This window comes from Capricornis sumatraensis, chromosome 8 (assembly GCF_032405125.1).
Source record: "Capricornis sumatraensis isolate serow.1 chromosome 8, serow.2, whole genome shotgun sequence".
Taxonomy (NCBI): Eukaryota; Metazoa; Chordata; class Mammalia; order Artiodactyla; family Bovidae; genus Capricornis; species Capricornis sumatraensis.
In genome coordinates this window covers 59,667,608-59,681,012 of record NC_091076.1, presented here as the reverse complement: position 1 = coordinate 59,681,012, position 13,405 = coordinate 59,667,608, and the positions used below count along the sequence as shown (strand labels likewise).

At 56.4% G+C, this 13,405-nt stretch overlaps 1 protein-coding gene across 1 annotated transcript; it reads left to right on the top strand.

Moving 5' to 3' along the window:
• Window positions 1–1,915: 1,915 nt before the first annotated feature.
• Window positions 1,916–11,913, top strand: MPO (myeloperoxidase). Its single transcript, XM_068977544.1, has 12 exons — window positions 1,916–2,000; window positions 2,150–2,243; window positions 2,545–2,720; window positions 2,910–3,033; window positions 3,130–3,259; window positions 3,331–3,537; window positions 4,379–4,697; window positions 6,776–6,936; window positions 8,925–9,180; window positions 9,625–9,795; window positions 10,738–10,975; window positions 11,706–11,913. Exons 1-12 carry the CDS (start codon window positions 1,925–1,927, stop codon window positions 11,911–11,913), a joined length of 2,160 nt encoding a protein of 719 aa, XP_068833645.1. The 5' UTR covers window positions 1,916–1,924.
• Window positions 11,914–13,405: the final 1,492 nt, after the last annotated feature.

The following is a 13,405-nucleotide window of genomic DNA, read 5'->3' as shown; positions in this document are numbered from 1 at the left end:
TCCCTGACCCGGGGTTGAACCCAGGGCACGGCAGTGAAAATGCCAAGTGCTAACCGCTGGACCATTAGGGATAAGTAAGTTCTTATCACTGTTTGAAATACATATTGGACTTCCCTGTGGTCCAGTGGTTAAGAATCCACCTGCCAATGCAGGAGACATGGGCTCCACCCCTGGTTTTGGAAGATTTCACATGCCAAGGGGCAACAGAGCCCCAAAGCCACGATTACTAAGCCTGAGCTCTGGAGCCTGTGTTTCACAAGTACTAAGCCCGCGTGCTGCAACTACTGAAGGCTGCACGCCTAGAACCCATGCTCTACAACAAGAGAATCCACTGCAGTGAGAAGCCTGTGCAACGCAACTGGAGAGTAGCCCCTGTTTGCCGCAAGCAGAGAAAGCCCACAAGCAGCAACAAAGACCCAGTGCAGCCAAAATGAAATAACAAATAAATAAAATACACATTATATCTACATATACATATCAAATTATGAAATGGGATGATTAGTCAGTGCTAGGAATATGGGAAATTATTTTCCTTCTTGTTTCTTATTTATGGGAAAGATGACAAAGCTGGAAAGAAAAAAATTACCCTAATCTCACCTGTCTGTAAATAGTTTATTTCTTTATTCTATAACATTTCATGAATGGAAATACATTACAGGATTTTTTAAAAAAGTATTTTTCAAAAGCCTATAAAATTCTAGAACCTGACTCACAAAGAGCCACCTGTCCAAGTTCACACATAGCAAGCCCTGGAAGAACAAGGCTGGAAGAACTTCCTGGCAGGTGGGAAGGAACACCGGGAAGATGTCCCTATCCCTTGTTCCTCGGCCAAGAGGTGGTCTGGGGATAGATGGCAAGAGTGAGTGCAGGAGGGTGTCTGGAGGTAGGATGTGTGGGTAGACCGAACAGGACATGGGGGCCATGGTTGGCATGTGCCCAGCCTGATGAGGGCGCAGGAAGGCGGATGAACACCGTCATGAGTTGTAGGGCACCTTTCCCACTGGCACGCCCTTTGCCAGCCTTCCTCTGGGTCTGGGCTGCGTCACCCAGCTGACCACTAACCACAGCCAGCTCTGTTCTCTCCTGGTTCCTGAAATCTTGGAGCAGATGGAGGGGGTGTTGGAGGTAGTCCCCTACCAAGAGCCAAGAGAAAAGGCGATGAGGAGAGGGATAGAGGAAGTTACCTTGGTCCTCAGCCCGTAGCCCCCATGTTCCTCTTTCCTGTAAAGCTCAACGATCTCCAGTCAGATTTCCTGTCCTCTTAGCCTGCTCCAAGAATGAGGGGTTGCCCACCACGGTTGGCCCCAGGGGCCTGGTTACTGTTGAGCGTGGGGGAACAGTGTCTGGAGGCAGATCGGGCCATCATCACTCCAATTTCTGTTTCCCGTTATTCCCTGGGCTTTCGGGTCCTAACTTCCATCCCTTGCAAAGGAACCCTGGATACTCAGTTGAACCAGAATTTTGGAGAGGGGGAGTAAAATTTTGCACGCTTTGGGGACAGCACTGGTCTAGCACACATGGGGAGCTGAGATTCTCCGGAGGAGTGCCAAGGTCACGGGTTGGAGATGGTTTTGGTCCCTCCTCCAATGCCTGTTTCTCCCATACGAGGGGGCTCTTTCTGTGCTCCCTGGGCCCAGTGGGGGAGGAGAGAGACTTGAGTCTCCAGGGGCGGGACCCACCTGCCTCAGCCCTCCCCCAGCCTGGAGAACATAAAAGCCCAGGTTCAGCTAAGAGGTGATGCCAATGCCAGGTGGAGCCCTAGAACTTCAGAGGTAGGGTCCTAGACTCTGTCTGTAGGCAGAACCCACTGTGGGGGCACTGGGTGAGAAGGAGGGGGCCTGGGAGGAGGTGGCTGTGGGGCGCTCATCTCCCCAGTGCACTGTGGGCTTTGCACACTTCGCGGGCACGGGGTCTTGTTGCAGAGATGAAGCTTCTCCTGGGCCCGGCGGGACTCCTGGCAGTTCTGATCATGCTCCAGTCCTCGGAGGGTGCCCCTCCAGGTAACAGTTCAGAAAGAAGGGAAAAGGTGGCATGTTAAGGGTAGTTCTGAGTCCCCGGGATTCCTTTCCTCCTTGTAAGCCACCCGGGCTCTGGGGTCTGATGGGGACTTTGGGTCCATTCCTGACCTCCTGACCTCTGTTCTGGGCAGCTGTCCCAGGGGAAGTGGAGACCTCAGTGGTGTTGACCTGCATGGAGGAAGCCAAGCGGCTAGTGGACAAAGCCTACAAGGAGCGGCGGGAAAGGTGGGGCTTCTGAGTGAGGCCGTCCCTGGCATTTCAGAGAAGGAACAGGCAGCAGGGAACGTGCGGCTGGAGGCTGGAGGTGGGGCCCTCTGCCGGGTGGTCTTTCTGTCTTTGGGTGTGAAAACATCTTCAAGACCATGCCTCCCACTTGTCTTCGGACTCCCAGGTCCAAACCTTTGGTGTTTACAAAGACAAACCTGCTTCCCGGCTCTGGGTCCTTCGAGCCCACAGCTCTGGGCTGGGGCCCCGCTGAGTGTCTCCCCCTCCTTCCTCTGGGCTCACCCCTCCTTCCCTCAAGCAGCATCAAGCAGCGGCTTCACAGCGGCTTGGCCAGCCCCATGGAACTCCTGTCCTACTTCAAGCAGCCAGTGGCGGCCACCAGGACCGCTGTGAGGGCAGCTGACTACCTGCACGTGGCCCTCAGCCTGCTGGAGAGGAAGCTGAGGGCCCTGTGGCCAGGCCGCTTCAATGTCACAGGTACAGTTCCCGCTACTCTTCCAGTGCCTCACTGAATCTCTGTGGGTCTCCCAATCCCTCCTTCCGGGGGGTATCCTAGCATCCCCCCCGCTATGTCCTCAGTCCACATCCCCCAAGCAAGTGTCCCTAGCAGTGGGTAGAGAACAGGGGCTCAGCTCCCGCTTGCCTCCTACTTTGCCCGGTCCACAGACGTGCTGACCCCGGCCCAGCTGAACCTGCTGTCCAAGACCAGCGGCTGCGCCCACCAGGACCTGGGGGTGAGCTGCCCAGAGAAGGACAAGTACCGAACCATCACCGGGCAGTGCAACAACAGGTGCGGCCGCTGGGGGCCGGCCCTCGATGCGCGGGCGGTGGCTGGAGGCTGGGGACTCTACCAAGGGGTGTCAGCGCCGTGTTCTCGCCCCTGCAGGCGCAGCCCCACGCTGGGGGCTTCCAACCGCGCCTTTGCACGCTGGCTGCCGGCGGAGTACGAGGACGGCTTCTCGCTGCCCTTCGGCTGGACGCCCGGGGTCAAGCGCAGCGGCTTCGCAGTGCCCCTGGTGAGCCCCGGCCGGGCGGAGAGGGAGCAGCCCGGCCAAGACCGCGGCCCCTGACGCCCGGTGTCCCACAGGCTCGCGCCGTGTCCAATGAGATCGTGCGCTTCCCCACGGAGAAGCTGACTCCGGACCAGGAGCGCTCACTCATGTTCATGCAGTGGGGCCAGCTGCTCGACCACGACCTCGACTTCACCCCCGAGCCGGCCGCCCGCGCCTCCTTCCTCACCGGCATCAACTGCGAGACCAGCTGCCTGCAGCAGCCGCCGTGCTTCCCGCTCAAGGTGCTTCCTCCCGGCCCCGCCCTGCAGCCCGCCGGGTCGGGGGAGGGGGGCATCGTTCCTCGAAGAGGCCACTTCCCTTCCTGCCCAGCGTTTCTTCTCCGGGTCCCAGCAAGCCTGCCCTGACCGCTCCCCACGCCTCCACCACCCAGCATCTCCCACCCTCTCTGTGCTGACGACCTTCCCGCTGCCCCTCAGACTTCTGTGTGCAAGCGCCGGGGGGCTCAGTCGTCTTCCCTCCCCACTCGGGGGGCCCCCACCCCCAGCCCACATCACACAGAGCCTGGTAGTGGGGTTGGAGCGGGGGTGAGAGTAGACACGTGCAGAGTAGCAGGGGAAAGAAGGAAGGAAGGAGGGTCCCAGAGAGAGGCGGGCAGAGGCAGATAGGGCACGGAGGGAGAGACAGAGAGACAAGAGGCGGAAGGGAAAGAAGAGAGGCCGCCGGAGAGGACAGAGAGCGAGCCAGGGACCCGAGCAGAGAGGAACAGAGTCAGAGGAGAGGAGAGAAAGGAGGTTGAGGGGGCGGGTCGGAGGACCGGCCAGCGCACCTCCAGGGGGCCCAGGTCCTCCATGCCAGCCCTCCAGCCACCGCCCCTCCTGCTCAGAGGCGTTCTGCCGGTGGGACCTTAGGCTCATCCCTCGGGGGCCTTGGGAAACCTTCCTGTCAGCTGAGGGGCCCCGAGAGGCTTTGTTTACCGTCTGGGTTGCCCGCTCTGGTCCTCGGTTCTAGATGGCTTCCCTGGCGGGAATTCAGGGCCTAAAACGGCAGGTGGACCAGAGCGAGCCACTCCTGACCTCTGTCCCTGGCCGCGGCGAGCCCGCGGGGCCTCTCTCTGCACCTCAGATCCCGCCCAATGACCCCCGCATCAAGAACCAGCAGGACTGCATCCCTTTCTTCCGCTCCTCCCCTGCCTGCACCCACAGCAACATCACCATCCGCAACCAGATCAACGCGCTCACCTCCTTCGTGGACGCCAGCATGGTCTACGGCAGCGAGGACCCCTTGGCCATGAGGCTGCGCAACCTGACCAACCAGCTGGGGCTGCTGGCCGTCAACACCCGCTTCCAGGACAACGGCCGGGCCCTGCTGCCCTTCGACAACCTGCACGATGACCCCTGCCTCCTCACCAACCGCTCGGCGAACATCCCCTGTTTCCTGGCAGGTCAGTCCTGGGCAGGGACCTGGACTGATGCAGGGCGCCCCCTACTGGAGCCATGGCGAGCCTATTGCAGAGCCCCTTGGGTTAGCATTGAGAGAGACTGCCCTCCCCAGTTTACAGGATGTGAATCGAGTTGCCTTGGTAACAAGTTGGATGGAGCTGGAAAGGCAAAACAAAAACAAACCCCCAAAACGACAACAAAACCCCCAGATTTAAGAAGGAGACTCAGGGATGGCCAAGGCGCCTGGCTCCATCCATCTAGCCCTTTCTCTGTTGCTCCCTTTCCATCTGGGCTCTGCGAGAGGGGAAAGCTGAATCCTCCAGGGACAGGAAACCAAAGAGAGAGCAGCATGGCGCCCTCAACGCTCTAGAACAACAGTATCCAATATGGCAGACACTAGGCACACGTGGCTATTTTCATTTATATGTAATTTAGCTTAAATTAAAAACAAGCTTGCTCCACTGTGCCAGCTACCTTTCAAGTGCTCATTTCAAGTGTTCAGCAGCCCCATAGGCTAATGGCTTCTATACAGGACAGCTCAAATGTAGAACGTTTTCATCAGTGCAGAATTTCTGTGGGACAGAGCTGCTCCAGAACATTGCCACCTACCCACCTTGATTTCCTGTAATAAAAGAGGGTGGGATTTTCGATTTAGACAACTGGCAGTCCTGGGGATAAAGTTGGGGCAGTGATGGTGGCCATGCCCAGAAATTTTACTTGATACAGTGTTTTTAACTATGAACCCAACAGTGGGTCTGGCCCTTCTCTCTGGCCTCTCAGCCTCTCCTCATGATGGCTCTGCTGGCTGGGCCCTGGGGAAGAGAATCAAGGTCAGCCCCACTGTGGACTTTTCTGGGCTAGAGGAGGAGCAGCAGTCCTCCGCCTCCACATGGTGTTGAGTCACGTGTCCCCGGCCCGGATGGTCTTGACCTCTTGTCAAGTAATGAGAAGGAAAGGCTACTCTCAGGGAATTTCCTTGCCACCGACTTTTAGAGCTGGGGAGGACGGAACCCAGTGTCTTGCAGAAATGGGCCTGGTCCTGATCCTCCAGAGCAGGGTTAGGGGAGGACTAGAGGGATCAGAGGGTCACTCTTGGTTCTTTTGAACAGTCTCAGGTGTGGCCTTCAAACATCCTGTGCCCTGACTCCCTCTCCCAAGCAGGCTGCAGAGTTAGCATGTAGTAAGGTGGGCATGGCAGCTCTGAGCAGGTGGTAGTGGCTTTCTAGAGTCCTGTGGTAAGAAGGATTCTGAGGTTGCATCCAATTTCTTTTTTTATATTAATTTTTAATTTTAATTTTTGGCTGTGCTGGGTCTTCAGTGCTTCACTGCTATGTGCAGGCTTTCTCTAGTGGCAAGTGGAAACTACTCTAGTCACAGTGTGTCAGCTTCTCACTGTGGTGGCTCCTTTTGTTGTGAAGCACAGGCTCTAGGGCACGCAGACCTCAGTAGTTGTGGCACACGGGCTTAGCTGCTCCATGGCATGTGGGATCTTCCCAGACCAGGGATCACACCCAAGTCCCCTGCATTGGCAGGCAGATTCTTAACCACTGGACCACCAGGGAAGTCTGCATCTAATTTTATCAGGAGTAAAGGCTATGATCATTTGCTGTGTCTGACATGGGCAGGAAAACAGGGAGAGCCAACATGCATGCTACTTTTTTGGCCTTCCCTGAATCAAGAAAATGTCAATCAAGCAGTGCTCATGGGTCTCCTATTTTGTCCCAGGCAGTGTTAAACCCCATGTGTTTGTGTGTATGTTGGGTGGGAGGGTCAGATACGAAAAGGCACATTCCATGGTCCTTGTCCTCCAGGCGCCAGCAGTCTCAGGTATGGGAAGGTGGCAAGTCTTGTGTCAGATCTGATGCTTAGTAAATGAGCATCCCCGGCCAGCATTGAAGAGCTGCTAAGGCGGACCAGGGAATCAAGGGAGGCCTCCTAGATGGGGTGCAGACTGAGCATGGCGTGAAAAGTTGAGTGGAGATAAACAGCATTTGACCTTGGCCCCAGAGGGAGTTTCAGTGGAGCAAGTCCTTTCCAGGAGGGAGGTCTTAAGAATGACAGTAGCTTTTGCTTCCCCAAGGGGACTCCCGTGCGAGCGAGATGCCTGAGCTCGCCTCCATGCACACACTCTTTGTGAGGGAGCACAACCGGCTGGCCACACAGCTCAAGCGCCTGAACGCCCACTGGGATGGAGAGAGGCTCTATCAGGAAGCCCGAAAGATCGTGGGAGCCATGGTCCAGGTAGGCAGTCCTGGGCATCTGTGATGCCAGGGGTCGGCAGACTTGGGATGCCAAAGTTCCTCTGCTGCATGTTGCTTGCTTGCTTGCTTGCTAAGTCACTTCAGTCGTGTCCGACTCTCTGTGACCCCATAGACAGCAGCCCACCAGGCTCCCCCATCCCTGGGATTCTCCAGGCAAGAACACTGGAGTGGGTTGCCATTTCCTTCTCCAATTTGTGAGAATGAAAAGTGAAAGTGAAGTCACTCAGTCGTGTCCGATTCTTAGTGATCCCATGGACTGCAGCCCACCAGGCTCCTCTATCCATGGGATTTTCCAGGCAAGAGTACTGGAGTGGGGTGCCATTGCCTTCTCTGCTGCTGCATGTTAGCTGTGCAAATTAACCCTCATGAGCTATGTGAAAACACCTGGCAGAGACTAAGTGCTTGACAAGGGTCACTTGCCTTTCATTCCCTCTTTCCCAGGCTTGCTCTCCTTTCGACTTTCCTGTCTACCAGGAATGATACTGACAGGTTTAAACAGGTGGATCTAAAATGCTTGGTGCCCAGTGAAAGTGGAATTTGCTCAGTCGTGTCCGATTCTTTGTGACTCCATGGACTATACAGTCCGTGGAATTCTCCAGGCCAGAATACCGGAGTGGGTAACCTTTCCCTTCTCCAGGGGATCGTCCCAACCCAGGGATCAAACCTAGGTTTCCTGCATTGCAGGCGGATTCTTTAGCAGCTGAGCCACCAGGCGTACAGTAGGTGTTCAGTAAATTCTTCTTTCCTTCATCACATTGTCACTCTTGGCTCCTTTACACACTCCCTCTTTTTCACGGCTGTATCCCAGCTCACCCACTCTTCTTATCCTCGCTTAAAGGGGTGTTCTCCCAATTTGGGGGGAAATATTTAAATGCTTTATTTATTTCTTGGCTGCACTATTTAGCTTTTGGGATCTTAGTCCCCCAACCAGGGATTGAACCTGTACCCCCTGCAGTGGAAACGCCAAGTCCAAATCACTGGACTGCCAGGGGATTTCCTTTCTCCCAAGTTTTGACACTCCAGCATCCTCATCCTCTCCCAGGTCATGAACATGCACTCAAATGCACACACCACACACACACACACACACACACACACACACACACACACACACACACACACTGCTTGTTAATACTCCTCAGCTTTGAAGTGGAGAGAGTTGCTGGTGCTGAGGGTGACCAGGGTGACCAGTTTTCCATTGGCACTAAGAACTTAAATGAGATTTGTTTAATTAACTCTGAGAGGAGATTCCAGAGTCTAGAATCTAGAGTGTGTCTGTTCCCTCTCCTCTCTTTTCACTGCGAGAAATCACCTAGGGTGGCCCTTTTCCATTTTGCCTCCCCTCTGTCTACAGACACTAGATTGAACCCTACTGTGAGCCAGGCACTTTGTTGCCTACTGAGTAATTTCAAGAGAAATGAGATCCAACCCTTGCCCTCAAGGAGTATGCTAGTTAAGAGAAATGCTGCTGCTGCTGCTGCTGCTGCTGCTGCTGCTGCTAAATCGCTTCAGTTGTGTCCGACTCCTAGCCACCCCATGGACTGCAGCCCACAAGGCTCTTCCCCGTCCATGGGATTCTCCAGGCAAGAGTACTGGAGTGGGTTGCCATTGCCTTCTCCCTGTAAGAGAAATGAGACAGGAATAACTCAAGGGCAAGGGAGCTATGAAAGGACTCACAAAACCTTTTATTATTTAATCCTCTAAGGCGGAGTGCAGCATAATTACCTGTAATTTACATTTGAGGAACTGGGGCTCAGAGAGGTTAATAACTGGCCTAAGGTCACACAGCAGGCAAGCACTCGAGCCCTGTTCATGCCACTTTGTCCCACTCTGTGGGACCCAGGTCCAGTACTGTGGAAGGCAAATCCTTGGCCTTAGGCGAGGGAGGGATCCCTCCGAGTCAGGAACAGGTGAAGAATCCGCAGGGAGGGGTGAGTGGAGAGGCCACTCTGAGTGACTTTCCTTTAGATCATCACTTACCGGGATTACCTGCCCCTGGTGCTGGGGCGGGAGGCCATGCGGAAGTACCTGCCCCGGTACCGCTGCTACAACGACTCGGTGGACCCGCGCATCGCCAACGTCTTCACCAACGCCTTCCGCTACGGCCACACCCTCATCCAACCCTTCATGTTCCGCCTGAACAGTCGATACCAACCTATGCAGCCCAACCCCCGCGTGCCGCTCAGCAGGGTTTTTTTTGCCAGCTGGAGGGTTGTGCTCGAAGGTGAGCAAGACCCTGTCCGGGAGTGAGGGAGTGAACTGGCAGCCGAAGGTGGGGTGGGCATGGACTTGGTCGCAGGGAGCTAGGGCGGAATAAATTGTCTTTCCTTCCGTCTTCGGGGCATCTGATTTCCGGCCTGGTTCACTTGACTCTGCTTGCACATCCAACAGAGAGTGGGGTGAGACAGCTTCTAGGGAGCTGGCTCCTTCCTGTGCATTGGGATCCTCAGGGACCTAGGAGGGCTGGGAGCATCTGAGCCTGACGAGTTTGAATGGCTTTATCCCCGAGGCCGCAGAGCCTCAGTGAGGATCTGCCCACCTGGGGACCTTGGCGCCAGGAGCCACATGTGCTCAGCGCTCTTCGCCACTGCCCCCGGGTCTGGCTCGCTGCAGTCTGAGCTCCGATACCAAGCTGGACCCTTCCCCCGGCGTGCTCCTCTTGCTCCAGGTGGCATCGACCCCATCCTGCGGGGCCTCATGGCCACCCCTGCGAAGCTGAACCGCCAGAACCAAATCGCGGTGGACGAGATCCGGGAGCGGCTGTTTGAGCAGGTCATGAGGATCGGGCTGGACCTGCCCGCGCTCAACATGCAGCGCAGCCGCGACCACGGCCTTCCTGGTGAGGGGGCTGCCCTGGCCTCCCGGGCCCACCCACCTCCCAGTCCAGTGCCTGTCCTCTCCAGTGCCTCCAGCTACCGGGGCACCCCCCCCCCGCCCCGCCCCCAAACACCAACCCTCAGAACCTTGCTCTTAGGGTGCGGCCTGAGGTCAGGACCCTGGGCCCCTCTGCCCCGTTTCCAGCACCTTCTACCTACTTTGTGTTGCTGGAACCCCCCCAGTTTAGTGCATCACCATAATAACGAGCCCCTACTGCCCTGAAAACCTACCTCCAATCCATTTTGCTTCATTTTATGTGGATTCTGAGGGGAAGAGATTATTATCACTTCCATTTTACTGATGTGGAGAAAGAAATGGCAACCCACTCCAATATTCTCACCTGGAGAATCCCATGGACAGAGGAGCCTGGCGGGCTACAGTCCATGGAGTCGCAAGAGTTGGACACAACTTAGGGACTAAACCACCACCATTTTACTGATGAGGAAACTGAGGCTTGGAGAAATTCAGAACCTGCCCGGGTTCTCCAGCCAAGTCAGGGACAGAGCCAGAATGGGAGCCCAGATCAGCCTACCATCCTGCTGATGCCTGTACTGTGGGACAGCTGGTATGGGGCTGATCCTTCCAGACACACTGCACCCATCACAGGTCTGAGATCTCCACAGGCGCAAGGAGATGCTCCTGTTCTTGGACCCAGCGGGAGTGATGACAATTTAGGATTTACCTTAGAGTGGGAAGGGTAGGGGAAGACAGAGTGGTTCCTGGAGAGACCCAGCTGCGCCCAGGCTCCCAGGGAGGCCAGAGGATTCCCTGGGGGGTTTGTAGACGGGTAGCAGCCCCTTTGTGCCCTCCTTTCCTGCATGAACCTCTGTATGTGGCCTCACTGTGTTGGGAGGGTGGCCTTTCTGCGAGCCACCCACAACCACCCTCTGCTCCTCCCATACAGGGTACAACGCCTGGAGGCGCTTCTGTGGGCTCCCAGAGCCCAACTCGGTGGGTGAGCTGGGCACAGTCCTGAGGAACCTGGACCTGGCAAGAAGGCTGATGGCCCTGTACCGCACGCCCAACAACATTGACATCTGGATGGGTGGTGTGGCTGAGCCCTTGAACAAAAATGGCCGCGTGGGCCCGCTGCTCGCCTGTCTCATTGGGACCCAGTTCAGGAAGCTCCGTGATGGCGACCGGTGAGGGCGGAGGCCTCGCAGCTCTGGCCCTGCCCCTGACCCTCGGGGGACCCCCGCTTCCTCCTGCTAGAAGGAGTCTGTGGTTTTCCAGTGTGTTCTGGGGAGCCTCAAGGTCGTCACTGATGTACCCTGAAGCTGTTGAGGGTGCAAAAAGGAGGGAATCTGTGGTTGTCAAGGAGAGGGACGAGAGAAAATGCTACCCTAGGTCATGCTTCTCCAGGTCCCGGGTGTGGTCACGGGGCCACCAGTCTCCATTAGAAGGTCCCATCCTTGCTTCCCCCCGGCCGCCGCTCCTGTTTTCATTCCACTGTGGGCCTGACCTCTGTCACACCCAGTTCTCACCTGGCCCGAACTGTGCCTTGGGGAAACTCTTAACAAGGTGTCCCTCTCTGGGTGGACAAATGAGACACACTCCCTAGATCCCATCCTCCCACCTGAACATAGCCCTGTCCAGGGCCCAGGGTCTCATGGGAGAGTGGGCCCGTCTGTCATTAGTGATGCCTGCAGGTTGCTGGGGTGGGAGCGGGTTGTGGGGGGCACCTTGGCAGCTGTGAGTGGGGCTCTATTTGTTTGAATCCCCCCTTGGGCTACCCGAGGACCTCGAGCTCTCCTGTGCTGTGGGGGCGCTGTCCACTGTGGTCCTCTGTCACCCAGGGGCAGCTCCAGACAGTGGGTGTCCTCCCAGCCTAGGAGGGCCTCAGGCACAGTGGCCGTGGGTGTTCCCGTGCAGGTTCTGGTGGCAGAAGAAGGGCGTGTTCAGCAAGCGGCAGCAGCGGGCCCTGGCCAAGATCTCCTTGCCCCGCATCATCTGTGACAACACAGGCATCACCGTCGTGTCCAAGAACAACATCTTCATGTCCAACACATTCCCTCGGGACTTTGTCCGCTGCAGTAGTCTCCCGGCATTGGACTTGGCTCCCTGGAGGGAAAAGAGCTAGAGGCAGGGTAAGGGGGGCAGCGGGCAAGGGACGGCTGGGCATCTCTGGGCTGGCCAGTTGGGCCCACAGAGCTCTCCCTTCTCTAGCTGAGCCCCTCCCTAAAGACACCACTAACAACTGGACATTTGTGTGTGTGTGTGCACGTGTACAGTGAATCGAAATTGCATTTTGTGTGTATTGCATGTGAACGTGGGTAGTGTTTTGTGTGCTGTGTATACATGAGTGTGTATTTGCTGATACTAGGTGTGTGGAAGGCAGCAGAGTGGATTGGTGAGACGCATAGGCTAAGGAGCCAGACTGCTTGGGTTCAGATCCTGCAGCCTACCAGCTGTGTGACCTTGAACAAGTTCCTCAACCTTGCTCAGCCTGAATTTCCTTTGTAAATAACTGCTGTCATGGCTCCTTAGAGGGTCCGTTGCATCCTCTAGTATTGGGTTGATTGAGCACCTGCCAGGCAGTGTGGCCCGCATGGGAAACACACAGGAAAAGTCAGACACCATTTCTGCCCTTGTGGAGCTTATACCTTGACTGTGTCCTGTTAACAGAGGTGAAGCAGCGACCCTGGAGGAGTGACGACCCCGGAGGAGTGGCTATTAGAAGTGGGCTGCGCGTGGGTTGAGTTACAGGCCCAGGCTCGCCAGGCTCAGTCCGTGGCCCCCCTTTTTCTTCCTTACTCTGTTGTCTTACTTATTCAGAGGAGCTGCTTGGAGAGGAACTTGGCCCTTTTATACCATTCGTTTATATCTGATGATTATGATAATAAAGCACCGCAGATGGGGATCTTTGCTCTGTGTCTGCAGTGGGGCTGGACCCTCAGCAAGAGGCTTGCCCTGGGCTCTGAACCTGAACCAGAGTGGTCTGTGCTTCAGGGCCCTTTCTAAACTGGGGGTCAGGACGTCCAGGCGTTCTCCTTGGGCTGATTCATACACGGAAGGCTGTCATCCTTGGACGCCTAGGGGCCAGGCCAAACCCAGCAGACCCTCTTTCCTCACCTTCCCCAGAGAGTGGGAACCGTGGGCACCAAGCCCTTCTGTTGGTGCCCTGCCCCGGGAAGTATTATGCTTGCTACATGCTCACTCTGCATCGGGCCTGTGCCAAGTGTTGGGAAACAGAGGGCACTCAGGAGAGGAAAGAGCAGGAGGTTGGTGGGAAGGTGGTTCCCTGCCCAGGTGACAAGACACCTGGGGACCCTGTCAGCCGGCCCAGTGGGTCAGAGGCCCCAGCACGGTAGATGCCCCCTCAGTCTTGCCTTCGCCGGGGGTCCAGACCAGGACAGCAGGCGGGGCTGAGAGAGGGGAAGGAGCAGGCTCCCCTGATGAGCGTGCCTGCAACTTGATCCCTCTGCCTGCGTGGTGGATTTCCTCCCATTCTCTCCCTTCTTCCCACATTTGGGGAGGGGGGCACCCACAGCTGGGGCCTGAAAGAATGTGAGGCTCAGGTACCCACGGGAGCCCCAGACATTAGCACCTCCCCCAAGAGGGAGAAACCCTGC